This window comes from Manacus candei, unplaced genomic scaffold, assembly GCF_025592945.1.
Source record: "Manacus candei isolate 608988 ecotype Guabito, Panama unplaced genomic scaffold, ASM2559294v1 h1tg000018l, whole genome shotgun sequence".
Lineage (NCBI taxonomy): Eukaryota > Metazoa > Chordata > Aves > Passeriformes > Pipridae > Manacus > Manacus candei.
The window spans coordinates 14,842,360-14,869,563 of NW_026138066.1; the positions used below are offsets into that span (position 1 = coordinate 14,842,360).

General features: G+C 37.6%; 1 protein-coding gene across 1 annotated transcript; it reads left to right on the plus strand.

Moving 5' to 3' along the window:
* Positions 1-27,204, plus strand: SLC13A4 (solute carrier family 13 member 4). The gene is made up of 16 exons (XM_051784357.1): positions 1-916; positions 6,712-6,840; positions 9,241-9,377; positions 9,585-9,766; positions 10,458-10,512; positions 12,114-12,153; positions 12,876-12,953; positions 14,451-14,641; positions 15,926-16,045; positions 18,866-18,967; positions 20,094-20,195; positions 21,243-21,340; positions 22,512-22,642; positions 23,470-23,631; positions 24,981-25,118; positions 25,687-27,204. The coding sequence occupies exons 1-16, from the start codon at positions 818-820 to the stop codon at positions 25,822-25,824; spliced, it is 1,902 nt and encodes a 633-aa protein (XP_051640317.1). The 5' UTR covers positions 1-817; the 3' UTR covers positions 25,825-27,204.

Consider the following 27,204-nt stretch of genomic DNA (forward strand, 5'->3'; position numbering starts at 1 on the left):
CATTAGAGCTGCATGTAGCTTTTTAACAAATTTTTGTCTTGAGATCAAGTATAATCTGTGCTGGAATTGCTGCCCTTTGAATTCCAAGCTCAGGGCAAAAGTAGGGCAAAGGTAGATACAAAGCAGAAGCAAAGAAATAAAGTCCGAAGGAGTTGCAGATGGTTTTTTTGGGGTTGTTTTTTTTGTTTTTTTTTTTTTTAAAGAAGGAGTACCTGAACATTTACTTCTATGCACTGAACCATAAATTGTTGGGTTTAATAATTTTCCAGCAGAAAAGAAACTGTATTTGAGGCATTCAGATTATCAAACAGAAGGAAAAGCAGCAGCTCAAAACATATACCGCCTGGTTTATGAAAACAGGAGTCACATCTCTAGATGATGGAAAAAAAGTTTTATAAAACATGGGAATAAGGATACAACACAGCTACAAATGTGAGTCTGAATTAAAACTAAAAATTGTCAAAAGATCACTATGTTCCAACTTGCAAAACTCTGCATGTTACGGTGTGATAATAATTTGGATGTGCTGGTGAGCCCCACATAAACTGAATATTTTTTAATTGAAAACCTTTTCAAAACAAAAGACTGAAGAATAAATAAATTAAGAAAGGTATTTTAGGTGACTGTACGGGGATAGGAAATGAAGTTAGAGACCTTTTGGGGAAATTCAGGCACAGGTGAAGGAAAGTTGAAGTAGTGTGGAAGCTGGAGTATCTGAGGTTTGAAAGTTGGAAAAAGTGAAGGTGTGGAAGTCGAAGAATCTGAGGAACCGGAAAAGTATCTGAAGGAGAAGAAAGCCACCAGAAAATAGAAGAGTATGGCAGTGATGAAGGAGATTCTCCGATCCAGAAACCTCCTACTCGTTGTTCTCATTCCACTTCTGCTGCTTCCTCTGCCACTCATATACCCCAGCAGTGTAAGTACATTTTTAATTTTCTTTTTAGCAAAGCCTCTGAGTGCAGCAGTTAGTACTGCTGGATAAGTTTGCAGTGTGCAAAAACAAAGTCAAAGACCTAAAGAAGCATAGAGCTTAGAAAAATCTAAGACTCAAATTTGAAGGACTGTGAGGGTCACTGAGAAGTCATCACAGTAAGAACCAGAGCTACCTTGAGTCGCGTCACAAGCAGAGCTGAAGAGCCAGGTAAAGCTAGTAAAGCAATACTTTAAAGCAAAAATGTCAAATCTCTTCATTTTCTAAAATAATGTCTATGTAGAAGAGGGACAGAAGAAACATATCCATGAAATGGATATCCTCAGAAGAGGTCTTTAAAAGGAGCACTTATAGTATTCCTTTATTAAAAAACTCTTTAATTTTTAAATAATAAGTATGCATGGAGGGACTTTCAATTTAATGTGGTTTTGTAAGATGGTAATTCAGGTGAGGCAGGGGCTAGGACACAGTGACAGACATGTAGGACCCTACATGGCACTGACTACTCCAGAGCAGGTGTAGGTATCTCTGCAGTCTGATGGTGGTTAATAAATGCTGGCTCAGAGACATAAACAGCAATGCAAAGGAGGGAATAGTCTGTGCTTAACACACAGACCAGAGAATGGGAATGAATTCAGCTGTGTTCCTGACACTGCTTTGGACCTACCGAATACCTTTGGCTGCACGGTGAACTCCTCTCTATGCACGTCTCTGCCGTTGTAACCGATAAAATAGCAATGATTTCCCACCTTATAGAGATGGTGATATTTAACTTATCAAAATTTGCAATGTATTAAAAATTCCGCAGCTTGTCCTTCTACATAGTCCTAGACATAAATCTGGCTAAATGGTGCAGCAGTTTCCATTCCGTCTTCTACGCTGCTGAAGATTAATTCTTCCTTACAGTATCAGAGGATTTTGCCATACTACTGCTTTATCAAATCAAAATGCATGGGATTAAAAATTGTATGGCTGTTTTCAAAAATAAAACAGCAATATTTTTTTTGAAAGAAAGCCAGGATTCATAAAAAGGAAATGTTCCTACACCACTGAACTGTATGCTGCACCTAGAGTTTTCCTGCTCTGAACTTCAATGTATATCTTGGCAGTTCTCTTGTAATAGTTTTTCACCTCTTCTATCTCGAGAGAGGCAATGAATGACAGACAATTGTGGTCTCCTTCAGAGAACAGAAGGACTCACCCTTTCACAGAGTCTTGTTTTACAAAATGGCTTTATCTCCCCCCATGTCACTGGAAGTGTGACATAAAAAGATATACTCCCTGACATGCCCATATGGCACTGTAGCTGCAGCAAGCTCTGTGTCCCTTGAGACCCTTCCCTAGGAAACATGAGACTCACTGCACTAAAATTTGTCACTCTTGTTTGCTCCTTACTGGATTCAGAGGCATAGGATGCAACAAGGAGGCTTTAATAACCAAGGGACTTGTAATAGCACCATATGGGTGCTGAAGCAGAAGTTCATAAGAAAGTATTGCTGCAAGAATTATTATTATACAGTACAAGCCCTTGTGACATTGCTTTACTGAAAAGTGACATGAAAATCCATCAGGTGATGTTTTACATCCACTTTGTATATATGTGAATGACCACAGATGGTAAAGTACAGCTGAGAATCTGACTGAGTGTTGGACAGATGTTTATAGCACTATTAAGAAAACATCTTAACCAAATAAACTCAGCTGACAGTACTCTATTCAAGTGCTTTTGTGTAGAATTTACTTTGCTAAAACCCATTGATTATGATTACTTCTTAAACCTGAAGATTAAATTTTATGCCTGCTCACTTATTTATATTTTTATTTATCAGACAAGTATACTAGTTTTCTGTCTTTCTTATAGAGATCAGAATTACCAGGTCACTTATATTGGCATTTCTGCAGGGAATCAGCGTGCAATTTCTTTGATGATATCAGCACATCTCTGGAAACGTCAAAGGAGCATTACATGTGTAGTGGTAAGAGTGATCAAAGTGAGCACAAGGATTCAGAACTGTTTGTAGATATGGCTAATGGGAATAAAGTCCACAGCTTGTTTTCTATTATTTTGTGAGAAAAAATGGTTGGGTAAAAAATAAACTTGAGAAAATTTGCTTGCACTCTTTTTCCCTTTCCAGAGTTATAGTTGAACTTGTACCACAAGTTTGGATGCACATAAGTGCCTTTCAGGTCTGATACATTTGGGAAAAAACCATGCCTGCATGCAAGATATGCAATGCACACTTTCAAGTGGACCAATTTCCAACACAGAGTTTATTCTTCCTTTTAGTCACTCCTAGATCCTTGTATATTTTAGTATATGAAAGTTTTATGCATGACCCTTAGTATGGATGTTTTAGCTATGGCTTCCTTACAACTCCTCTTTTCTTTTCACCTAAGGAACTGACTGAAGGTAGATAATTAGATGATAGTCCCTCCAACTATCACATTTTCCTATTACCTGTTTCAAGCCCTGAGATGGGCTTAAGAGTAATTTTCAGCTGTAAAACTACAAGTGAGAGCAGCGAAACAGTTAAAACTACACTGCCACTACTTCAGTCTAGTACTTAGTTGCTCTGGTAACCATTAATTAAATATATAGATTCAGTTCAATTAAATAGAAGAGATTAATATGGTTTCTCTTGGAAACAAGCTGGTTTAAAGCACTGAGAAAATAAATAAAGAAAGTTGCTAGACAAGCCGATTAAGTTTTTAGTGGAGATTATCAAGCTTGGCTTTCCTAGTACTTGTAAAACAGTTTTATACCATTTAAAAATGAGCTTTATTTTGGGTTGTTTTATTTTTGTAAAATGATTACAGCCTTGTGTATAAGAAACACAAAGACTCAGTGCCCATCCCAGTTAGGTTTTGGTAGAGATGCAATTTCCCTTTGTCCTATTTTGTCCTCGCTATCAGTCTCCTTTTTTGCCAAATACAGAATAGTAACAGAAAATAATAAGAGAAATTAAAGAGAAGTGTATTTTTGGAGTGAGAAAATGGTTTGGATTCAGGTTAGGATAAAATTAATTTTATTAATTTTGAAAAACATATTTCTTGTAACTTACATGTGCACTTCTTTAAAGCAAAAATCAATGTTTTTTCATAAGAAGTTATTTTTCTCCTTAGACAACTGCTGGATGTCATACAGAGCCCACGCAAAGACAGTAGTTTTTGCAGCAGAAATTTTAAAAATTAAATAGTCAGTAGGTCACAAAAATCATCCTATGCTCTGCTCTCTGTGGAATATTAATCATGAGGTATAATGTAGTTAAAGGTGACTAAGCAGTAAGTTGGCTAATGTTTATGAGCCAATCCATCAGCTCCATGACTCATCTTGTCTTCCTAGTAGAGACTACCAAAAATCTGTAATGCCTATCATTTAACTTGTTAAACTTCCATTTTTAAGTCAAAATTATTTCTTTTGGTTTTTTTACTAAGTGGCCACTTGAAATTACTAGAAACTGAAGACTAAAGTTTGGAGTTTCAAACAGCATAGCAATTACATTTTATAAAATAATCATAACCCATGAATATTAACAAAAGTCCTCTGACCTCATCCATTCCAATCTAACCTTCTCTAGCTTCTCTTAGAATTTTTTCTTGGAAGCAATGAAGGTACAACTGCAAGACAATCTTTTCTTGTAATATACTGCTGAAGGACCTCACCATAGAGGACTAGTCAAACCTGTACTGCTAAAGCCTAAACCACTCTTCTAGGGTAGTTAAGGAAGAGAAACAAATATGCACATTTCTGTGTAGTTCAGAGTACTTATCCATCCATAAAGGAACAATCCAGAGATAAATTTCTCCAATAGCCTTTCAGATACCCTTTATAATCTCCAAAGTAATTAGAGTTTATCTGCTTCAAGGAAGTTGTTTTCTTATAAACTTATTTCAGTTATTTTGGCAGCCCTGCTTAATGGAATCATGGAATCATTAAGGCAGGAAATTCCTCTAAGGCCATTGAGTGAAAACCACTAACTCAGCACTGCCATATTCACCCCTAAACCATATTCCCAAGGGCCACATCCACACACTCTTTGAAAGGTTTCAGGGATGGTGGATCCACCACCTCCCTGAGCAGCCTATTCCAGTGCTCGGCCACTCAACCAGTGAAGAAATTTTCCCTAATATCCAATATAAACTTACCCTGACTTAGATGAATTCCAACTGTTTAATGTCACACTTTTCTAAAATAAGAATCAGAGCAAGATCTGGTAGCTAATTTAAACACAAGCTTCTGAGTAACCTTGGCTGAAATCCTTATGCAAATAAAGGAAATAGTACAAATCAATATATACTTTTCTCTGGTCTCCATTCTGCCTGTTATTACTATAAGATCTCCTAAAAAAAAAAGATACAAACAACTGATTGTGGCTCTTTGTTAGAGGTAATGTAAAAGTGACATGTATAAACATGAATTTAAATATAAGCTATTGATTTCACTGAACCCACATCCCTGTATAATTTCACTAGACTTTCCCACCTTGTTCACAAAAGTGATTGAAAAAAAAATGAAGTGTGTGTTAACTGGTTGAAAAAAAATGAATGCTTGTTGATTTACACAAAGATGTGTGAGACTTATTTGTATGACTTCTTGAAAGCTGCTTTATCTAGAAGTCATCCAATCAGGAAATTAAAGTAATGGAATTATATTTTAAGACACTCAAATAGCATTTGTGAAGAGTGAATTTTCTAAACAACAGCCATTTGTGAGCTGTGAATCCATATGACTCAATAAGTTCATATGGAACATCCAGCACATAATGAAGAACAGATGGATTCATAGATGTTGTAAATCAGTGCAGACCTACCAGCTTCTGTAGAACAGCAGGTTAATCCCAGTACAGGAACTGGCTTCAAAATTGAGAAAACAAAAGGAAAAACCTTTTCCTGAGAGTAGTTTCTGTAATTATTAGCAGGAGATATCCCTGGATTTCTAAGTATAGCAAACTGAGCCTAAGGAGAACTCAAAAAAGTGCAATAAATAAAGATATATCTAGTTAAGAAATGGACCAGAAGAATTCAATGGACTAGCTGTGTTTTTCTGTAGAAATATTCAGCAGGTAGCACCTTTCTCCGTCATATCCCAGCTCTCCATGAGTGCTCAGCATGATGTCATGACTTTTCTACCAGAACCTTGGACAGCAGCAAATTTATTTGAATAGCTCCATTAACCCATTGCCTCTAAGCCTGCAGGTCTGTGATCTTCTTCTGAGGGCCTGTGTAAATAACCTGAGAAAATAAAATTAGATAACAAAAATGTTTGCACCTTGTTTAAAAAAGAATAAATTCCCGAACATTTCCGAAAATAACTACAAATTCACACAAATGTGAATGTTCGCATCTGGTCCTGAAAACCACCAGTTCCTGTCCTTGTCCAGTATTAGAGAGAAAAACATGCAGAAATAACACGTCCACAGGTCCAATCTGAGGAGTCATGGTTGAATGTTTGGCAAATATTGGATTATGGAAATCAAACAAATTTGTAAATGCACTTAAAACCATTATTTTGCTGATACATAACGCTTATCACAATGTTTTGCCCTGGTTTAGGCGTGAAAACTTTCATTAGCATCATCCTTTGAAACTGATCTTTCAGATGGTAATCTAGATTTCGCACTCAAACAGCTGCACTTTAGGAGGTCCTAATACAGTCCTTTTTGATTTTTTTTTTTAAATCCAGGCACCTACAGTCTGATGAATCCTACAAACAAGTTCACAAAGCCTCCACAGTTGCTGGTGGGGCAGTAACATGTAACCTCTGTGCTCTGTCCCTGCAGGAAGCCTCATGTGCCTACGTGCTGATTGTGACAGCCATATACTGGGTCTCTGAAGCAGTCCCTCTTGGTGCAGCAGCTTTAGTTCCTGCTTTCCTGTATCCACTTTTTGGAGTTATGAAGTCCAGTGAGGTCAGACCATTGTAAACTTTTTATTATCTGATGCTCTTACTCTCAGTTAATTATTTGAATAAGACTGATCTTAGTGCAGTAGCAAGACTTAGAGTTATGGGAAGAAGAAGTGTACATCTTGTAATGTGTAACTTGGTCTGAACATCTCTTTCTTCCACTGAAGACAGATATGGGATATAATATAGACTATATTAGACAGGAAGGATGACCATCCTTTCAGCTACTGCAGCATCAACAATTCCCAAAACACATTGCATTAAAAGATCCTACCTTCAAAACCATGGAAAGAGCAGTATGGGATACACTGTGAAGTTTCCTTCCAGTTACATTTATTATAGAAGACATATAAGGCAAGAGGCTACATATGCTAAAAATAGTTACCATTTAGTGTAAAAGTCTAGATAATTTTGTTGTCTGGGTGAATGTTTAATCCTTTTTCGAGGCTGTGACCTAGGGCTGCATTGTAGCCATGAGTTCTCAGGCAAAGGAGTAGCTGTACAAAAAAGTTTATATGATCAGTTTTGAATGTGCTTACCTGAACATTTCCTTGAATGTCACTTTCTTTCGTGATATACTAAGAATTTATTTTATTTCATCTACAACTTTTTTTCCCCTGCTTTTTTCTCTCTCTTTTTTGGGGAGCCTCACACTTGATGAAAGGACTAGAAATACAGAAAAGGACACAGAAGAATACATAGCAACCACAAATTTGTTGAATTTCTGTCACAGTATAGCACTGGGAACACCGATAAATGGATAGAGAAAAGCATGAACCAAAAATTTTATGACCTGTTTTATTTCTCCCAGTGATATAATACAATCAGATACATTTCCATACTAACACAATTCAGTAGTTTCAAAATTTTTTTTCCTATCATAAAGGCAGTTAGGTATTTTCATTAAAAACTTGGAAGCACATTGAAAAGGAAAATTTAATGGCAGCCTGACAGAAATTCAATGTAATATCAAATAAAATGACAGTGGAACTACTGCAGAGAACATATTATTTGCTTTAGGAACAGAAATAAACCACTGTATTTATAAAATAAACAACTCTGATAATGCTGCAGTATTTCCAGTTTACTGTTCTAGAGTGACTGACCCAGGGCTCTTGCCTAGCACTTTAAGCTACAGATAACTCATAGGGACTTAAGAACATGAGTGTCATATATATGTACGTGGGTATTAACAAGACTATTAACATTCATTGGTTTCTCCAAAATGCCTGTGAAAGGAATAAAGGAGAACAAGAGATTCTTTGTTCTGCTGGCTTGATGGATTTCCTTCATTCACCTCAAGATATTTTTATGACAAGGTAGCAGAAAAATAAAGAAAGTTAATGGGAAAAAAAACAGTGGAAGAAAAAGTGATATTTAAAAGTTCTGGCACACAACTCTGTTGGCCAAGTCTATTTAGGTCACTATGGGTATTTATTAAATAAATGTAATTAAATACATAACTTGTTTCAGATTTCACAGAATAACATTAGTGACATTCTTTCACTTTTATGGAGGAGTGTCAGTATTACTGAGGATAATGGAAAAACTACTGCTTCCTCTGATCTTAATTGTTTTAAAATGCTGGTACCTACATTTGGTTAGAAGAATAGTTTTAAACTGAAGAAATAATGTTTTTGGAAAAATATTCCAGCAACAGTTTAAGAAGGATTGCATCAGGATGAAATGAAAAATTTAGCTAGGCTCCAACTACCTGTTTGTAACTTTTATTTTCTCCCATTTTGATAGTTTTAGCTTGCTCTCTTAAATTGAAGTTCTGTTTCTTGAAACTTTTCCATATTTTCCTGATAAAATGGAGGTAGCTTTCCAATGTGAAAAGTTTTGGCACAGGATTTGTGAATCATCACAGCAATATGAAAACCTTTCTCAGCTGCATTCAAAGAGCATGTCCCACAGGACTCTTTTTCTGAAGCTGCAGGTTCAGATGAGGATGCCACATTTCACCCAAAAGTTGAACAAGACAGAATAAATATAAACAAGATAGATAACAATAGCTCCAGAATGAAAAAGCAGTTGAAGCACATGAATAAGCTGCCTTCAGTGAAGAGTTTTGTTGTTTCCATGTGAGCCTAGCTGAGTATGACAGATTAACTGCAGGTACTGAACATCCTGCTCAAAAAAGTAACATTTCTCTTGATCTCTTCAAAACTGAGAAGCCTACAAACAATTGAGTATAGAGCCTTGTTATTCATAAACACAACATGAAACAGATTAAAGAGAATACTTTGACTTATGAATTCTTCATGTTCTCCAGCTCCCTGTCATTCTTATCCTCTGGGGAGCAAAAACGTGCGACACCACATTACTTTGCATTCAGCGCGCTTTCTGTGTAGGGCAGTTACTGCTTTTTTAACTGACTGCTTCCCCCTGGCCCTTGATGCAGGTGGCTGCTGAATATTTCAAGAACACAACTTTGCTCCTCATGGGTGTGATTTGTGTGGCAGCTTCTGTAGAAAAGTGGAATCTCCACAAGCGAATTGCCCTGCGCATGGTCATGATGGCTGGAGCCAAGCCAGGCATGTGAGTGAACTTTTGACTTTGGCATAATCTGAGCCTGGCAGCAGCAGCTCGAAACAACTCTGATTTTCCCATCCATGGGCACAAAATGGCTTGGTTTGGGGCTCATTTTCATATCCATCTTTCCTTTCAGAGCTTGAAAGCTTACAAATCTTCTCATCCTCTTTCTGCCACCTCTAACTCTTTGGATTTCCCTCTGTTGCACACCAGGTTGCTTCTTTGCTTTATGTGTTGCACCACGGTGCTCTCCATGTGGCTTTCCAACACGTCCACCACAGCCATGGTGATGCCAATTGTGGAGGCAGTGCTCCAGGAGCTAGTGAATGCTGAGGAGGAGTGTGAGGTCATCAGTACTGCAGGCAGCACCATTACTGAAGAAAAGAAGCCAATAGGTATTTGTCAATATTGGTCATTCTTTGCTCATTTGGTTAGCAGTGACCAGACTTGTTGATACATATTATTCAAATTCTATCAAGGTCAGATCTGTCTGATTTATACTGTCAAAGATACTGATCTGTACTCTTTCCTTTGGTACTCTGATATTCCTTTCAAAAAATGAAAGTTTTAAGATGAGATAGAAGAATTGGAGTTGCAAAACTATTTATACTGAATTAAGGCATCTATTGGAACTTGTGTGTCATAAACTTTTAGGTCATGTGATTTTACAGGGTTGGAAGGAAACCCATGAGAATAAAGTTCAGGAAATTTAGAAGAGGCCCAAAAGTGTGCTCTTTGACAAGCCCAAAACAAAAAATTGATAAGGGTTCTGGGGTTCATTTTGTTCATTCCTTCCCAGAAAGAAAGGATTTAGGTAGAAAAAAAAAATCTTTCTGTCAGTTTACAGTTTCCAGGCTGAAAATTATTTCATCCAACCTTGTCTATTATATGTAGGCATGATAGTCTTGTAATTGCCAGAGGCACATGATCAGTACAACACAAAATAATAACATGCTGCATAAGGAGAGCATTGGAGACAGCTCGGACAAACTTTTGTTTGCAGCATCCCCTCCAGGTCCAGTGGTGTGACCCAGGGGCTCAGCTCAGTTCTTACCCCAAGGGCTGCTTTCTCTTCCTTTGTTGCAGGTCTCAGCGAAAAGCATGACCAACCTTCACTGGAGCTTATCTTCATCAATGAGGAGTAAGAATGAACCCTGTACATCAGGACTGGAGATTTGAGCCCTACACAGGTTGCAATGAGAGGAACCCAGGAGTAGAGCCAGGAAGGGCAAGCAGAAGCTTACAAGTGAATGTTTCACATGTGACTGACAAGGAAAGCTTACATGATAAATGGGATTAATGTAATGGTCTGGATCTCACTAAAGCTTTGCAGTATTCATTAATTTTTTTAACACCATGAACACTTTAGGGAGAAGGAAAATGTTTCTCAGGATTTGAAAGCTCTTTTGAAGTCTGTGCTTATGCTGTGTAAGAGAGTGCTGTCCACAGACTTTTATTTCTGTTCCCCTTAACAAACAGTGATGGAGAGGATTCAAGTACATATGGAGTGCCCACGGGACATATCCAGAGGGAAATCACTTACAGAGCATTCCTGAAGAAAGTCTGAACTGTCCTCATTTAAGAGAGAGATGAGAGCAGGAGGGGAGGGAGGTAGGGGGATGGCAGGAGGGAGAACCAACAGAAAAACACCCCTCCTCCCCAAAAAATTTGTAAAAGATTTCTTTAAATATAGACAAATTTCTTCAGAGGTTTGAAACACTAACAGTTTCAACCAGGTCTCTATTTGAGGTAGAATCTAGTAAGATGAAAAGGGTAAATCAGGCAATGGACTAATTTCTTTGCCAAATTATCAAATTAACCATCAGTTCAAGATACACAAGGGAATACACAAAGCTAATGTCCTAGAACTGTATTATAGGCTAAATCCTGAGGACCATCTTCTTATGAAGTGTGAGAATAAATTACACAGCCCCTTCTGGAGCTCCTTCTATATTGTTCACAGCTGTTTGTAATAAAAGAGAAGCAAGTTCTTGTTTCTTTTAATTTTAATTTCTTTTAAATTTTAATTTATTTTAAAATAAATATTATAATTCAAACAGCATAGGTTGAATACTTTAAGTTAACTTGCAAGATCTAAATATTTATCTCATTAGTCTAGAGACTATTGGGTTCTCCAGTATTCCCTCTGTTATCTCTTTTATACCCCAGCCACAATTTCTGTACAATATAGAACCAAATTTTCAGTTTGGCATTGTGCCATTAATCCCTTTAAGCCCTGTTGAAGAGTACATGTCAAATATTTCATACAGAACCATTGTTAAAACAATATTACTTGAAAAAGAGCTCAAAATTTGGCAGGAAAAGTAGCACATCTTCTGGAATTAAGTTCAGTGGGTTTGTTTGCATGGTCCATGTGCTGAAAAATTGGCAGTGGAAGAACTTGACTAGAATAGACAGCAGTAGTGCTGGGTTGCCTGGTGATTAACTCCACTGTGAATGGAGTCCTCTCCTAGAATGGGGTATATACTACAAAGAACACAAGTATTTTCTTGCATGGAGGTGGAACCCCATTGCTACACAGCTAGAGATAGAGCTGTGAAACATAATGATGACTGATATTATCTGGTCAAGAGACCACATAAGAGGTTCTAATAAATGGTATTCACCGTTAAATAGGCATTAGTTCTGCAGAGGTTGCCCCTCCTACCCATGATGTGTGCCTTTTGAAGGAGCTGGGTGAACAGGCATTTATAAAGTATATTTTCCTTTCTTTGTTTTTAGTGCTACTACTACTGACTTCAGCTCCTTGATGCACTCAAAGGTATTGTGATAGGTAGTATCTTCTGAGCTACATTGTCTTCTAATGCAGGAACCATCAGAGCAGAATCCATACAGCTCTGAAAAAAACTACTGTTTCCTTTATTTCAAATAAGTGATGGTTATTGGCAGAGAGTACATGTTGCAGAATGTCCTGCTTTGTATGTTACCTATCAGCCTGCTTGCGCTAATCAAGTTGGGGAACATTAGCTCCATAGCAACAACAACATAAGTACATAAAAATGTAAGTTTGTCGTACTTACTGCTGGAGATCCTGAGATCCAGTCAGTAAACTAACAATTCCATATGTTTTCTAACAAATTCAGATATGATCTTTTATTGTCCAGGTGTTTCTAACTTTATCAGCTGAGACATCTCAGTTACTAGAACTGACTACATATATCAGAAAGTCATAGCCTCTAGCAAGGAACCTGTTAGATTCTCCTACATGACAGAGGAAGACCCAATCTCATTATAATCTGACTTTAAGATCATTTTAAAATAAAAAAAGGTTTAGGGTTTTTTTTGTTTTGGTTTGGGTTTTTTCCGGTGTAGAATTTACAGCTGATCTTTTAGTGGGTTGGATTTTGTTGTTGTAGTTTCGAATTATTTCTTTTTTTCTCCAAAGCCTACTCACCATGACCTTTAGGAAGCATCATAAATTCTTTTCTAAGTGCCCCAAGGAACATAAGAAAGGCTAATCCAAAGGTATTTGTCTCCTTACAGAGTATGAATGGTGTGCACATGATAGCCAACCCTATTGGAACAATGAATTCTCAGAGCAATGGGCAGCACCTACCCCAGGTAAGGAAGTGCTAGACCTGGGGTGTGAGGCAAAACCCAGATGTGACTATCTCCTGCTTCCCACTGCTTCATATTTATTCCTTGTAAATTGTGTTACATGGAATCATTCTCCATCATCTTTCCTCAGACCTGGCTTGGCCCTTTGCTAGTTCTTGCTCCCATTTAGATATGCTCTGCACAGATATGTTCAGAAGACTCTCCCCCAATAGCTGGGACAATTAATTTAACTTTACATTCAGTAATGTGATCCCAAGTTTCCCTTATTATTTGACTGTACTATCCACTTTGTTTCTGCAAATCCTCCTTGGAAAATAGCCAAACTCAAAAATAACAATTCCTGACACATAAAATTCTACTCAAAACAAAAACAGCAGCAGGAATGGACCATTAATCTGTTCAGCCAGTTTGTAAGGTAGTCTTAGTATCCACCTCCTTTTTGTCTTCCAATAGATCCACCCTCAAAATCCTTCATTAAATCAGTCCATTACAGTATTTCTACTTCTCTTGAGTGGATCCAAGAAGAGATTGCTGTTTGGATGCCAATTTGTATCTTAATCTTATCAGTATCTTAATGGCATAAATTGATGTCCATGAATGAATAGGCTAAAATCAACACATGGATTTGCATTCACAGTTCAAAAGAATCTAAGTGAATGTTTCCAAAAGAGACTAATGCACTCGTCCCAATATTTAATTTTCTCTTACACCCATATTAATAAGCATTCAACGGTTATTTTTAACTAATATACTCACTTCACTCTTAACCTACAGGATTTTAGTCATTTTTATCCTCGTGATGAGGATGAACATATAGCATGACTGATTTTACTAGATAAACCAAAATAAAAATCTATCTGAACCACTTTCTGCCTTCTTCCTCATCCCTAAATTACAGCCCTGGCTTGCATGTGAAGTGCCTTGAAGTACTGTACCTTTCTTCCCAGTGCAACAACTTAATTTACCAACAGAGTTTCCTGTCACTGATGAAACAGCTTTTTCTGAAGCAAAATTTTTTGGCATCTTTTTCTTCCACATTCTCATTACCCAGCCTTTTTCATGCCGTTGAGACCCCCAGCACTCCATTCCTAATTAGAAACCCTGAGATTGTAAGTGCAAAAAGTTCACCAAGCCTTTGTCTGGTGGCTCCTCATAAGCCTCAAGGATTATGGATTCCTACTCCTGCAGTGCTGGCATCCTGTCCCTGCAGCATTTAAAGGCTTTTTGTATCCCACTGATATTCCAGTCAGAGCTGGAGTTGGCCCAAACCTTAGCCAGAAGCCCGATTACTGTTTGTCCTACATTTCTGCCATAGACCAGGCAATTTCAGGCCCCTGGACATGTTTCCAGGTCTGATCCCACTTAATCCTTGTGAAGAAAAACCTGCCTTCTCTTATACAAACCTGTTGTTTCTCTGGGATCTGTATCATTATGGCATTAGCACAAGCTGTGCTGCTGCTCTGATCATCTACTATCTTTGTTGAATGTATCCCCTCACAGACTCAGATACTGGTCCTGCCTCCTGAGCCCTTGGATCTGGGCCTGACTACTAAGTACCGGTATCAAACCAGACATGACCACATGGTCTGTAAATGCCTCTCACTGAGCATTTCCTACGCAGCAACCATTGGAGGACTGACAACCATCATAGGGACCTCCACCAGCCTCATATTCTTAGAGCACTTCAACAAGTAAGTGATACTGTGATTTCGTGGGAATGGTGGGTGAGCCATTATCATCTCCGTGGCTTTCCCCATACCTCAAGGAACCCTCGCAAAACAGTCACCTGAAGGAAAATTTGCTACCTCCTCTACTGTAATGCTATTACTAATGGTTAATGTTTGAAAGGGGGAGTTTAATTTAACACATATCCGTGTCTTTCTCCCATGCAAAATAAAAATCCCTCAGCATGTGGTAACATTTAAGTTTTTCCTGCAACTTCTTTTGATTTGACAAACTGATTATCATGAAGGCAGCAGGCACTCTGGAAAAGTAAACACTAAAGCCATGAAGACATAGCAAGGAAGATAAAGAAATACTCACAAAAGAAGAAATGTCATATAATCAGTTTTGAGTTGTTCTTTGGGTTCTCAGAAAGTGAGTTCTTACAGTGAATCTAAAGGCATCACTAGTGGTACTTAGGCTGCTCAACATGTAGTGCAAAACTAAAGCAACTCAGAAATTTGGACTTATGCATTTGCTTCAGAGAAGATGGGAAGCAGCTCTCTGAATATCTAAGTATTTCCTTTATTATATGCCCAGGACTCTCAATGACATGAATGTTTCAATGTCAGAAACATGAATGTTTTTCTTTCAGAAGACTGGTGTACTTCTATCCATGGACCAATCTGCATCCAAGCAGACTGATCAGACCTGATTCTGATCATCTGCTACTGCCTCTACTGCCATGATATCCTTCATTTCTGTCTCTGAAATGGTGATAACAAAGTTCAGAAGTCAGTTCAGAAGTCATGCTTAATGCAAGGATTTGGATTCTACAGAATTTCCAAATATCTTACTTTTATGACAGTTGCATCAAATGCACACATCAAACATCTTTGCCAGAGCCCAGCATAATGCAGTCACCATTTGCGTGGTCCATGATGGGACATAGACAGAGATTCTGGGTGTAATCATTCTAAAGTCTGCCAACACTAAAATGAGCTTTGATATAAACCATAGGTAGGGACAGAATTTCGCTGCTGGTAGTAGTACAAGACAATCCAGACCATCTGGTATTAAAAGTTTGAAGTGCTCTATGGCTCATCTGTTGATCAGGGGAGGTCAATGACTGACATTTTTTGGCAATTGTTTTCACTATGCATATGCAATGCAGCTGTTGCAAATGCATACTGATGGAATCTTTCTATCATACCATGACAAATATAAATACATATATGTGTGTGTGTAACTATGCACATTAGAGATTCTTTTGGTATTCTAACTTCTTATGCATCCTCTTTTCTTCTCTACAGTCAATACCCAAATGCTGAAGTCGTGAATTTTGGAACCTGGTTTTTGTTCAGTTTTCCTATCTCCCTCATCATGTTGGTGCTGACTTGGTTCTGGATGCATTGGCTGTTCTTGGGTTGCAAGTAAGTGAAGTTTGTTCAAGATGCAAGGACTATGAAAGCGGGACACCTGCAGCTCCTCTAGAACATATCTCATAAAGTTGCTTTGACTGGCAAATGACAAAATTTAAGGCTCAATTTCTTTCTTCTTGCCAGAACAATTACCAGAGGAAATCTCATTGCTTGTCTGTGCTGCTCAGACAGCAGTGTAGAGTATTGCTGCTTGAGAGTGAAGTACCTGGGTACTGCTGATAGAAATCCTTATTAAGCATTCAACTGGTGGTGGTTTTTTTTCACTCTTATGACAATGAGGATTCCCTTGTGGACCAAAAATCTTGTTAAGAGTCCTTTTGGAAAAGCACAGCTTAAAAGATGGATAGAAAAACAACTGCAATTGAGCAAGCTACTTTTCAGATCTGTCCCCAGATCAATGAAATTAATGTAAGACCAGTTTAAATTAAATGTAAATATACTCCATATATGTTTCTCTTCAAAGCGGAAAGGACTCACAGCCTAAGAGACAAAAACGTATAATACTAGTTAAGTCCCTCAGCCCCAGAAGAAGAAAAAGGCTCAGTCATCAAGTTCATTTGTACCACACATTGTCTTTACAGAGGTACTCAGTAAAGTTAATGAAAATTGCCTAAATGTGTGCATGTAAAGTGGATTAGTTAATCAGCATTAAATTGTGATGCAGACACACTTACTCAGAATTAAAGTGACCTTAATTTGATTTAGTTTACTCTTAAAAGTAAACTGAACTGACATCACTATTTCACCTAAGACAATGAATAAATTGATGATGACTTCTGCTTGTTGCTGACCTTGACTAGATTTAAGAAGTAATTTAGAGGTGAATGGCTCCATGCCCCTTTCAGTCAGTCTCCTGAGTCCTGTAGTTCCAAATTAAAAGGCTAATAATAGTCCTTCCCCCTTTTTTTAATCTTGAGAAGAAACAGGCCCTAACATGACCCTCAATTACTTTAGTTTTTTTTTAAAAAAAGGATAATTGAAATTCCACATTGCATCCAAGACCTCATGCTGATTAATGTTGTTCTAAATAATACCAGAGACTGAAGTATTATCGACTTTTTGAGAAGTACTAGTTGATTCCAAGCCTCCTTAATCTCTGACTGCTATTCACTGCAGTTCATTAAAGAACATATTATGTTAGAAACTGGGCTACAATACTCTGCCTTCACATCCTCCTAAGCCTGGAAACACTTGGAACATGTTGAAACAGCTGCCTAATGCTTGTGCATAAATGTTTAATCAATTCCTGTAATTTTCATGTTATTTTCCTAGGAAGCTCAGTGCTATCAATCTTACTTGGTCCAGCTGGAAAAACATGTCAGATTTGCTTTTAAAGATCTAGGCTAGGTCAAAAGTGAAAGAGAATGGACCCATTTGTACCAACAAAGCAGAGCTAAGGGTAAAATCATTGCTATAGATCTGGCCACTATAAACCAGCTCTTCTCTTTCAGTCACCGCATTACTGCTGATGGATTTTACTGGAGTCTAACAGCAAGGTTTGCAAGGAAATTTAAAGTACTTATAGGTACAGGGCACTGATAACTGAGCTTAAAAAAAGTGCCCATGTGAAACAAAAACCTTGGTTAAGTCTTTTTGTTAAACAGACAGGGCCTGTCTGGAGCTTGAGCTATGCAAATTCCTTTGAGAATCTGACCTTAACCAGCTACGTGGAGAGAGATTGTAGTCCATGATTTGGCCACTGCTACAGCTTGGGTCTCTAGTGGGGTACCAAATAAGATATTAAAATAGCATGAACTATAAAAGCACCTATTAAGCATCTAAAAGAATTATAAAAGTTGTGTTCCCGTGGTACTTCAAACACTGAAGTACCTACTGCTGTTGTTTCTTTTAGACTGGTTTAGATCTCCCTCCACCTCTGTGTGACCAAAGATTTGTGGCTCAAAGCACAGCTAAGTGATGCTATTGGAATGAATAAAAGGACAGTGTTAAAGTGAGCTTGCAAGTATCTAAATTTCGATTAGGAATGTCCATGCTTTGTTATAGGATGAAGGCAAGCTGAATAAACTAACATTCATACAAATGTACAGCAGGATGAATATATCCAGTTATGAAATGTGCTTGTGTTTTTATGTCTCTGTCAGAACCACAGGCATTTTTTACCAGGACAAAACACCAGCCTGACTGCCTTAGCCTCTGTGGCAGAGGCAATATGATCCTTATCTGGCTGTACCTGGTTTAGAAACAACTAGTATTAGCTGAAGCAAACAGGTCATGGAAGGCAATGGAATCCTAAGCACAGCTTTCCCTCATTATTTACTGTGAATCCTGAATATTCAAGTCAAATATGATGTCAAAAGCCAGACCAGACCCCAGATACGTCGGATACCCCTGATCCAACTGGAAAGCACAGTTACCCCGTGAAAAATTTCTGTTGATAGCTGGCCTCTGTCACAGTCTTTCCATGTGATGATAGAAATCAGCCATGGCTTGGAGGTTTCTGGCACCAGAAATATCTGGCCACCACCAGCTCTTTGAGGAAGCCTCAACAAAGGGAGTCCAGCCATGTCTCAAGAAGACTCAGTGATACCAGCCAGTATTAGTCAGAGCCCTCTGGGGACCTTCCAACTATGTCTAGAATTGAATCTCAGAAGAACTTAAAACCAGAATAATCAAAGATCACATACAATAATTTTCCTTCACATTGGCATCAGGCCTTGCCTCGGTCTTGACTCCCAACCATCTCTGGTGCCAGAATTTTCAGTTTACCTCATTGCTGCTTTTTTTTTAATTACTTTTTTTTTTTTTGCCCCTTTATGCCCTTGTCTAATTTTATTGTGCAATGTGCTTCAGTTTTAAGGAGACATGTTCTGTGAGCAAAAAGAAGAAGACCAAACGGGAAGAAATGTCAGAGAGAAGAATTCAAGAAGAATATAAGAAACTGGGAAATGTTAGGTAAACTAGACCTGCCTTCCTCAGGAATTTGCCTCTTTAGGCAGAACCATCCTTAATTACTGCCCTCCATGTTGCATTTGGCTCATGTAGCTTATTCTAAAACTATCAACCAGTTTTCTTTGCTTCCAGGAAAGGAGGTAAATGCAAAAATGAACCAAAATCAAAGACTTTGTTACAAGCATGGGTATATTTAATAGTTTATTTATTTCTGATGAAAAAGGAAATAAAAGGAAAGATTCAAGTTTATACCAGGATTTAAAGGTCATCTCAGTCAAGGTTTGTCTCTACTTTTGAACTAAGTCATTAAAGGACCTCCCCTTCTCAATTTGGGCACATACTTATTTTGGTGCATAGAAGTTCAGCAAAGGCTTTACCCCATGCCATGAGTTGTCCAGCCCTCACATCTGCCCGTAATCTTTATGCATGATGGCAAGAAATGTCTCTTGAAAAGATTATTTCACAAGAGTTTCATTTTTTAAAAGGGATAATCCATCATAAAATCCCTTCTTCCCAAAACATTTCTGCGCTGCTCAAATGAAATACTGGCAGGTAAACTGGCTGAATACATTGACTCTGAAACCAGACAATTGTTCAGACTGTTCCTAAATATGAAATCATACTTCATTTAAATCTATGCTAAATTAAAAATCCTCACGTCACCTCAAGTATCCTCAAGCCACCTTGTGTGCACCATCTGTGCTAATTTACATTGTCATTTGCTCTTAGGCTTTCTACACTTGTAAAAAATGCAGAGAATGTGTTTACAGTGGAATGCTAATATGAGCTTTACCTTGTGAACACATTTAATCAGATAATAATGCAAATACAAAACAAGCATTTAGAAATATTTTCCTCCAGGTCTTGCCCATGAATGATGGAATTGCAAATATAGATGGATATTTTTAGCCTGTTTTTTACTGGGTTTAAATGATTCCCAGTTGGGAGCCAAATCTAGAATTATTTAATTCAAACTAATCTTCCTTACTATTTTCCATATTTTTTTTTATCCTTTTTTGACGCCAGTTTCTGCTTTCCTACTTCTTCTGGAACTTGTCCTTGGGTTTTCAGACAGACCTTGGATTTAATTCCTAGTTTGTTTGTTGTTTTTTTTTTCTTTTATTTCTAGCTATCCTGAGATGGTGACTGGATTCTTCTTCATCCTGATGACCTTGCTTTGGTTTACTCGTGAGCCTGGCTTTGTACCAGGATGGTCATCTTTTTTTGAGAAGTGAGTAAAATTCCCTAAACAGCTGCACAGGAATATGGCTTTGCTTCTGACTATCTACAATAATTTTTGGCCTTAAGACATCATCAGCCACTTTTAACAAGGTGGTGAAAAATGAAGTCTTTATTCAAAAATTAGGATTCTTGCTTTTTAAACTACATCTGTTCATATGGGGCAAATTGTATCTTTTCTTGCTATACAGAGTGAATTAAATAGAGGAAGTAAATTAAACACATTTCAAGTGTAAAAGAATAAGAGGGTTGGATTTTGAGCTTAAAACATTTTAGTGCATTCATAGAGAAGTTTCACTAGATTAGATTAAACTATAATTAAAATTAAAATATTTGACGAAAAGTGCTTATCAAGAAAATCTCCATGAAATTAAATAGTACAGAGAATGGTGACAAAGCAAATAATTTTTCTTTTATTTTAAATAATATTGAAACAATTTACATTAAAAGTTACTATAACACACATTGCATACAAAAGAACAAGTGATTTGAACTTAAATTTTCTTTATATTTTTACTGTATAAAATTAACTTCCCAATCTAATTTTGACAAAAACCCAATTTCTAATACTGAGATTTTCTGAAGTTCAGTAGAGATAGGCACTCCTCAAAATACTTTTTCAGAAAGAATTTTAGACATTTAATTTCAAATCCATCTACAGTCCATTTCTAAAATATCACTTGGATTTGGCTTTTCCCTAGAATGTATTTCTTGCTTCTAGTAAGAACACTATTTTCTGCACCTCCAAGTTAATAGATTTGTAAACCAAAAGGAGTTTATTTTTTCCTTTTCCCCACCTGAACGTTAAAAATTGTTGAGCAGTGATTGAAGTTGGCTACAAGAGTCAGTTTAATAAATGGGGAAAAAAAATCCAATTTGTATCCTTGATATGCAGACATATTTTTCTGGTGGGCTGTTAGTATGACTTCAGATGTGGAAATGAAACTGCACCTGCAAAAATTTGCTTGGAGCTATGTATCTTGTTTAGAAATGTTTCTGTTAATGTGTTTTCATAATAACCTCACTGTTTCTTTCCTAGGAAAGGTTACCGGACTGACGCCACTGTCTCTCTATTTCTTGGTTTTCTCCTTTTCCTGATTCCAGCAAAAAAGCCGTGTTTTGGAAAAAGGGAAAAAGGTGAGGAGGATCCAGCAAGAAAGAAAGCTGGTACATTTTCCAGTGTCTTTAATGGCACTTTATGTTTTCTGTAAAGATTTCCAAGAAGAGACTTTTATATTGGTAAGTCAGGGTTCAGCTTCTCCTCTGACATCAGCCCTTCCTACGTCAGATCTCCTTTTCCTTTGCTATAATTCATATTATCTCATTCAGAGGATGACAAACAAGTTTTGTATCTGAGATTGCCACCTATTCTGTGCTAGTGGAATTATTAAAATTTAGGACTGAGCTTTAGGAATGGTTTAGATGGAGTTTTATATTAAAGAACTATAATGCAAAATCACCTGAAGATAAAGACCTAGTAAAAATATTGGTCATCACTTATACATCAGAAATCACTGATAATGCCATAAGATAAACATAAAAGAGGTCAGAAAGTGCCATACAATGTTCCAGTTTTGTCCAATGCTTCTCTCATAGTCTTCTTGATAATAATAAGGATTGTTATTTCACATTCACATTTGGGTAGCATTCTGGTATTGATCAGCTTGATGTGCCAGGTTTTCAGCAGCACTGAAGCACTATTTTTCTATGAAAATAGAATTGTCTGTTAGAGTCTTATGTAGACATTACAAATGTATATAAATATATATTCTTTTATACTTTCATATATTATACAGGTTTTAGGAAAAAAATTACACTCTAACTCCTCCTTCAAGAAAATAAGCAGGCATCTAAAAAAAATAATGTTCTCAGGTAAAATCTAGGGGCATAAATGCACTTTATCAGGCTTCATGACCTACTTCATAGCCCTTCTTTTATAATATAATTCCACTGTAACACCGCCTTTGTAGTCTACAGATATATGTACATACATATGTACAATAGAGCCTAGAGCCCACAGTCCCTCAAAAATGTATGAAATGAAGCACAAGGGTTTATAACTATTCACATCAACAGAGTAGATGAGGAAGTCAGGACATTTGAAATTAATATGCTGTGTTTTCTGAGGCCAGGCTAATCAGAGAAATAGGCTATGCAATCAGACAAATATGCTGCTTTGCCTTTCTCTCAGATAGTTCTCAAGATAACTCCCATGCACATTCAATTATTCCTACAAGTGTGAAAAATGTCAAGATCTTAGAAAAAGGGCAGTATAATACTGGTCAAACATTTGCTTTATTTGATATAGGAGATGGTGAAAAGTCAACAGACATTAACACACTGGATCCCATCATTACCTGGAAGGACTTCCAGAAGACCATGCCCTGGGAGATTGTAGTGTTGGTTGGAGGAGGTTATGCCTTAGCAGCTGGATGCAAGGTACTGATTTAGATTTTTATCCTCCTTCCCAAAAGAATCATCAGCCTGGACTTTTATCCCTTTGCATGCTCCCTAGTTTGGATTTATGATGCGGATAATTCCAAGTTTATATTTAACCTAGTGCCTACTCCCTGCACGTAATGGACAGCTTATATCTAGCTAACAAAAAGCTGGTTAGAGCTCAAATCATTTGTGTAGGCATCCACCATTTCAGGTGCTTCAGAATATCTAGATATTCATGTCATGTCTGCAGGACCAGCAGGCATGACACAGGATCTGAGGAACACCTCACACTTTCTCAACTAGCAGCTAACCAGACAGAGGGGGAACATCTCAGCTCTCACTGGGTGCTCCTCTTTAGGCAACTGAGTGAAGCTCCTAGTGCTGAATGGACAAATCATACTTTAGGCCCTCCTGACTATATCTACACTGAGTATAATTCATAAATACACATTTAACTCTCCTATAGACTCCTACATGTAGACAACTACAAGTATGTATATTAATTTCAAAATTAATTCTAGCCAGAATGTGCAATCCTTCATCACCAATTTTCTATACTCCAGTTCACATGCTGAAGAAAAAAGGAAGATCAGCCTTGGTACATTTTTATTGTTATTAATTGCCAAATGTATCTCTTTCTTACTATTTATTAGGTGCTGAAGTGAAATCCAGATTACTGAACAAAAGCAAATACAGAAGGCATTGACCTTAACTTGGTTTATTTGTTGGAGGGATTCTCTGATGTAAACTGCCACAAAGAGAAGAATCTGTTTTACAAACATACCAAGTATTCAGCAATTCTTGTGCCTTTGTCCTCTCCCCAGACCTCTGGCCTCTCTACGTGGATTGGACGTCAAATGCTCTCCCTGAGCAGCCTTCCCTACTGGGCTGTAACCCTGCTGGCTTGCATTTTGGTATCCCTGGTAACAGAGTTTGTTAGTAATCCAGCAACTATAACCATCTTTCTGCCTATTTTATGCAGCATGGTGAGTAAAAACAACGACATTTTAATCTGTTGTTCCTGAGAGGCTTGTGGGAATGTTTCAGGATGTCAGGGTGTCGACACTCTTTTCACATGAAACTCAGCCTCAGTTCCCAAGCTACTGTCCTGTAGTCTTTGGATTAGGAAAAATAATAAACTTGGGCATCCAAAAGCATATTTTAGCACCAAGGAATTTATTTAATACCTCTCAGAAAAAGCGAAAACTTAGCTCCTGCACTAAGGGGTTCACAAGAAAAGGTGATGATGCAATCAAGAAGATAGGTGAATTTCACATAAAACTTGAGATACTTTTATCAAGATTATTTTAAATGTCTTGTTCAAAAAAAGTCAGGATACTGTTGACAAAAGCAGAGGAAAGGGATATTAATTTCATTTTATACTGGAATAACAGTTACAGAAAACCATCTTATTTCTTTTCATTTATGTAATGTGAAGCTTTTCTTACAAAGAAGTCAGGCCATTAACCATCTTTCCATATCAGAACAAGTTTAGGAGACTGTTCCAAAGCATGTGAACAGCTCTGAGATAATATAAAGATATGGTCAGATGAAAATAAGTAATTATGTTTGTGTGGTTTAGGAGTTCAGATTTACTTCTACTCCATGCAGAAAGAGACTCTCCTAAAGAAAAGTTTATATCAGTAATCTACTTATAGGAGTCTGAACTGCCATCTTATGGCAGTCTCTCTTTTTTGATTGCAAAAGTAACCTAGGAACACTTCCCTCCCAGAAATGGTGTTGGCTTTGCAAATATCCTTCCCTTTTCCTCTGACATAAAACTAGACCAAATCAGTGTAAATAAAAATGCAAATATTTCACCACTGCTGAAGACTGCAGCAGCAGAACAATTCTTTCAGCCCACTGTAAAGAACCTTCCATCATCACTGCCTTCACATCACACAAGTTTGGGCCATGAACAATTAGTTTTTCTAACCACCGTTCAGGAGGACTTTACAGAATGGTCCCAGTATATTCGGCAACTGAAAGAAGTAAGTTCTTGATGTTAGATGAAGACTGAAGTGTTAGATCCATAAGACACAATACTGAATGACACAGAGAGCAAGTGGAAGAACAAAGGTTGCCTATTAGTAGCAAATTCCATCCTGTCTCAGTGTGAAGTGTTCCAAGAGAGATCCCTGGACCATGACCAGCTCCAAATTACAGTATTTCTCTAAAAAAAAGAAAAGCAACCAAGTAAAGATAGTTTCACACTTAAGTTTAGAAACTAGGGAGATGAGATTCATACAGTCTTGACAAAGAGGTTCCCTTCATCCTAGTTGTCCAGGGGCTTTTATTGATTAGGTGAAACACCTGTCTTTCTCTCTTCTTTCAGTCAGAAACCCTGCTTATCAACCCTTTATACACCCTGATTCCTGTCACCATGTGTATCTCATTTGCGGTGATGCTGCCAGTGGGTAATCCTCCAAATGCCATTGTCTTCAGTTATGGCCACTGCCAGATCAAAGATATGGTGAGTCTTGAGACTGGGTGTATCCTCCCATGCTTCATGCAACTTCAACACCAGCCAATAACAATAATGATTATTCTGGTGCTAATATAAAATAATATTGATCTGCAGTGCAACTGAGCTGCCAGGTTAAGTACATCCAAAAATCTGCTGTAGAATACATGTATTTATCATCTTTATTTTTTTAATGAATGTAATGGTCTAAAGAGCTTTAGGAGTATGAGATCCTAAATTGCATTGACCTGTTAAGACAAGCAAAGTAGGAAAAATTAGATTATCACATAGTTCCGCAGTAAGTCATGTATCACCTTGCTACGTGTGGTATAACTCCCCACTCTGATTATCTGATTGAGAAGTTCAAGTGACAAACTGAGCAGTTTTCCAATGAACTTTCCAACAGTCCATCTCAATCTATACCCTGATACATAGTGTTCATTGGGCTTTTTTTTGGCTCTAGATATCAGAACTTACCAGACTAGATATGTCAGTATAGACCCTACTGATTTTTTTTTCTGTGTTAACTGGTTTTGATTAAGTTGTCATTGTGCTCTGATGCATTTTGCTTTTGCAGGTGAAAGCTGGCCTGGGTGTAAATCTGATTGGCCTGGCTGTTGTCATGGTGGCAATCAACACCTGGGGAATTAGACTCTTCCAGTTGAATTCCTTTCCAGAATGGGCAGCGATCAGTAACATCACCAGCCAAACATAACCTTCAATTAAAAAAAAAAAAGAAAAAAGAAAAAACAAAAAGTGCAAGACCAAAGTGAGTTGGGACGAAATATTAAACCTACATTGCACATATGAAAGAAAGAAAAAACTTGTGTAAACATAGAACTGGGATCCATAGGAAAACCATGAAGAAAATCCACAGGGATGTCTTCTGCAAAAACTGTTCAGTTCTGAAAATCAGTGTGACTTAAAAGGAGAGATTAGCTTTGCTCTGTCGTTGCTTTCCCTGGGATACCATAACTTGGAAAAAAAATCACCTCCTTCGAATTATCTGCCTGCAGCTTTTTCATACCTTAGAACAATTATGCAGGACTTGTATACAGGGCTCAAATGGTGGAAGACAAGTACACATGCACTGGTGTACTCAGCAGTGGGATACTCAGTCCTATAATTGACTTCTACAGTGAATGCAGTGGAGGCCTTACTCCCAAACACGAGGTTTTATAAGCTTACTTCTTTAAAGGCAAATTATTCTTCTTCTTTTGAGCTGACCCATCACTGTGGTGTAAAAATCCATTTTCCCACCTAACTCATATGACCTGGACCAAAATATAATTACCAACTACCAGCTACAGCTCTTCAAAGGGATAACAGAAACCTCCAGAGAGGAAGGAGAATTCTCCTTAGAAGCAGATTTTTTTTTCCCACAGCACCAGTATAAATTTCCAATATTGCAGTACTTGCAATCTCTGCTTTGAAAGGAAGAGTTTCAGAAACAGAAAGCTTTGTTCAATGCCTTTTTTTATCATTGTTGAAGTGGGAGTTCTTTCAGCTGGAAAAGCTATAACCAGCAAAACCTTACCAGGCCAAGACATCCACAGCTCTCCTCTCTCTTTGGCTGCTGTTTCAACATGCAGTTACAATTCCCCTGACAGAGAAAGGACAGTCTCATCCGAGATGGCACTTGGTGCTGCTCCATGAGTAAGAAGGGAGAGGGCTGGAGTGGTGCTGGTGTATCTCCTCATCCTGTGCATTCACTTAAACATCATGCCCACCTGCTCTCTACCAGCCCAGAGAACAGAACTTCAAATGTAGGAAAATCTGACATAGAGTAGATAACTACCAAACCAAAAGCCCACTCTCTTTATCATCAGCAAAGTGAATGCCCTGCTTTTCTGACTGGATCCTTGTGATATTCAGAAAATGTCATGTATTATGTCCTGGTTTTCATAATTTCTTTAATGTCAATACATTTATACTCTATATTAGGATGATTGGATCTCATGTAATCACACTCTTCAGACATACACTTTAATGAATGTTTATGCTTTCCACTTATAATCTAAGCTCTCCAGTTGATAGTGTGAATGTCTATTCTGCAAAAATAAAATGTCAATAAAATAAATTATTCACTACTGCA

What these genes read in the sequence shown, in the direction of transcription:
- SLC13A4 (XM_051784357.1), top strand. Translation starts at nt 818, where the DNA reads ATGGCAGTGATGAAGGAGATTCTCCGATCCAGAAACCTCCTACTCGTT. An exon ending in AAGAAACTGGGAAATGTTAG is followed by an intron (nt 18,968 to 20,093) that starts GTAAACTAGACC and finishes TTTTATTTCTAG; the next exon opens with CTATCCTGAGATGGTGACTG. An exon ending in TGCCTATTTTATGCAGCATG is followed by an intron (nt 23,632 to 24,980) that starts GTGAGTAAAAAC and finishes CTCTTCTTTCAG; the next exon opens with TCAGAAACCCTGCTTATCAA.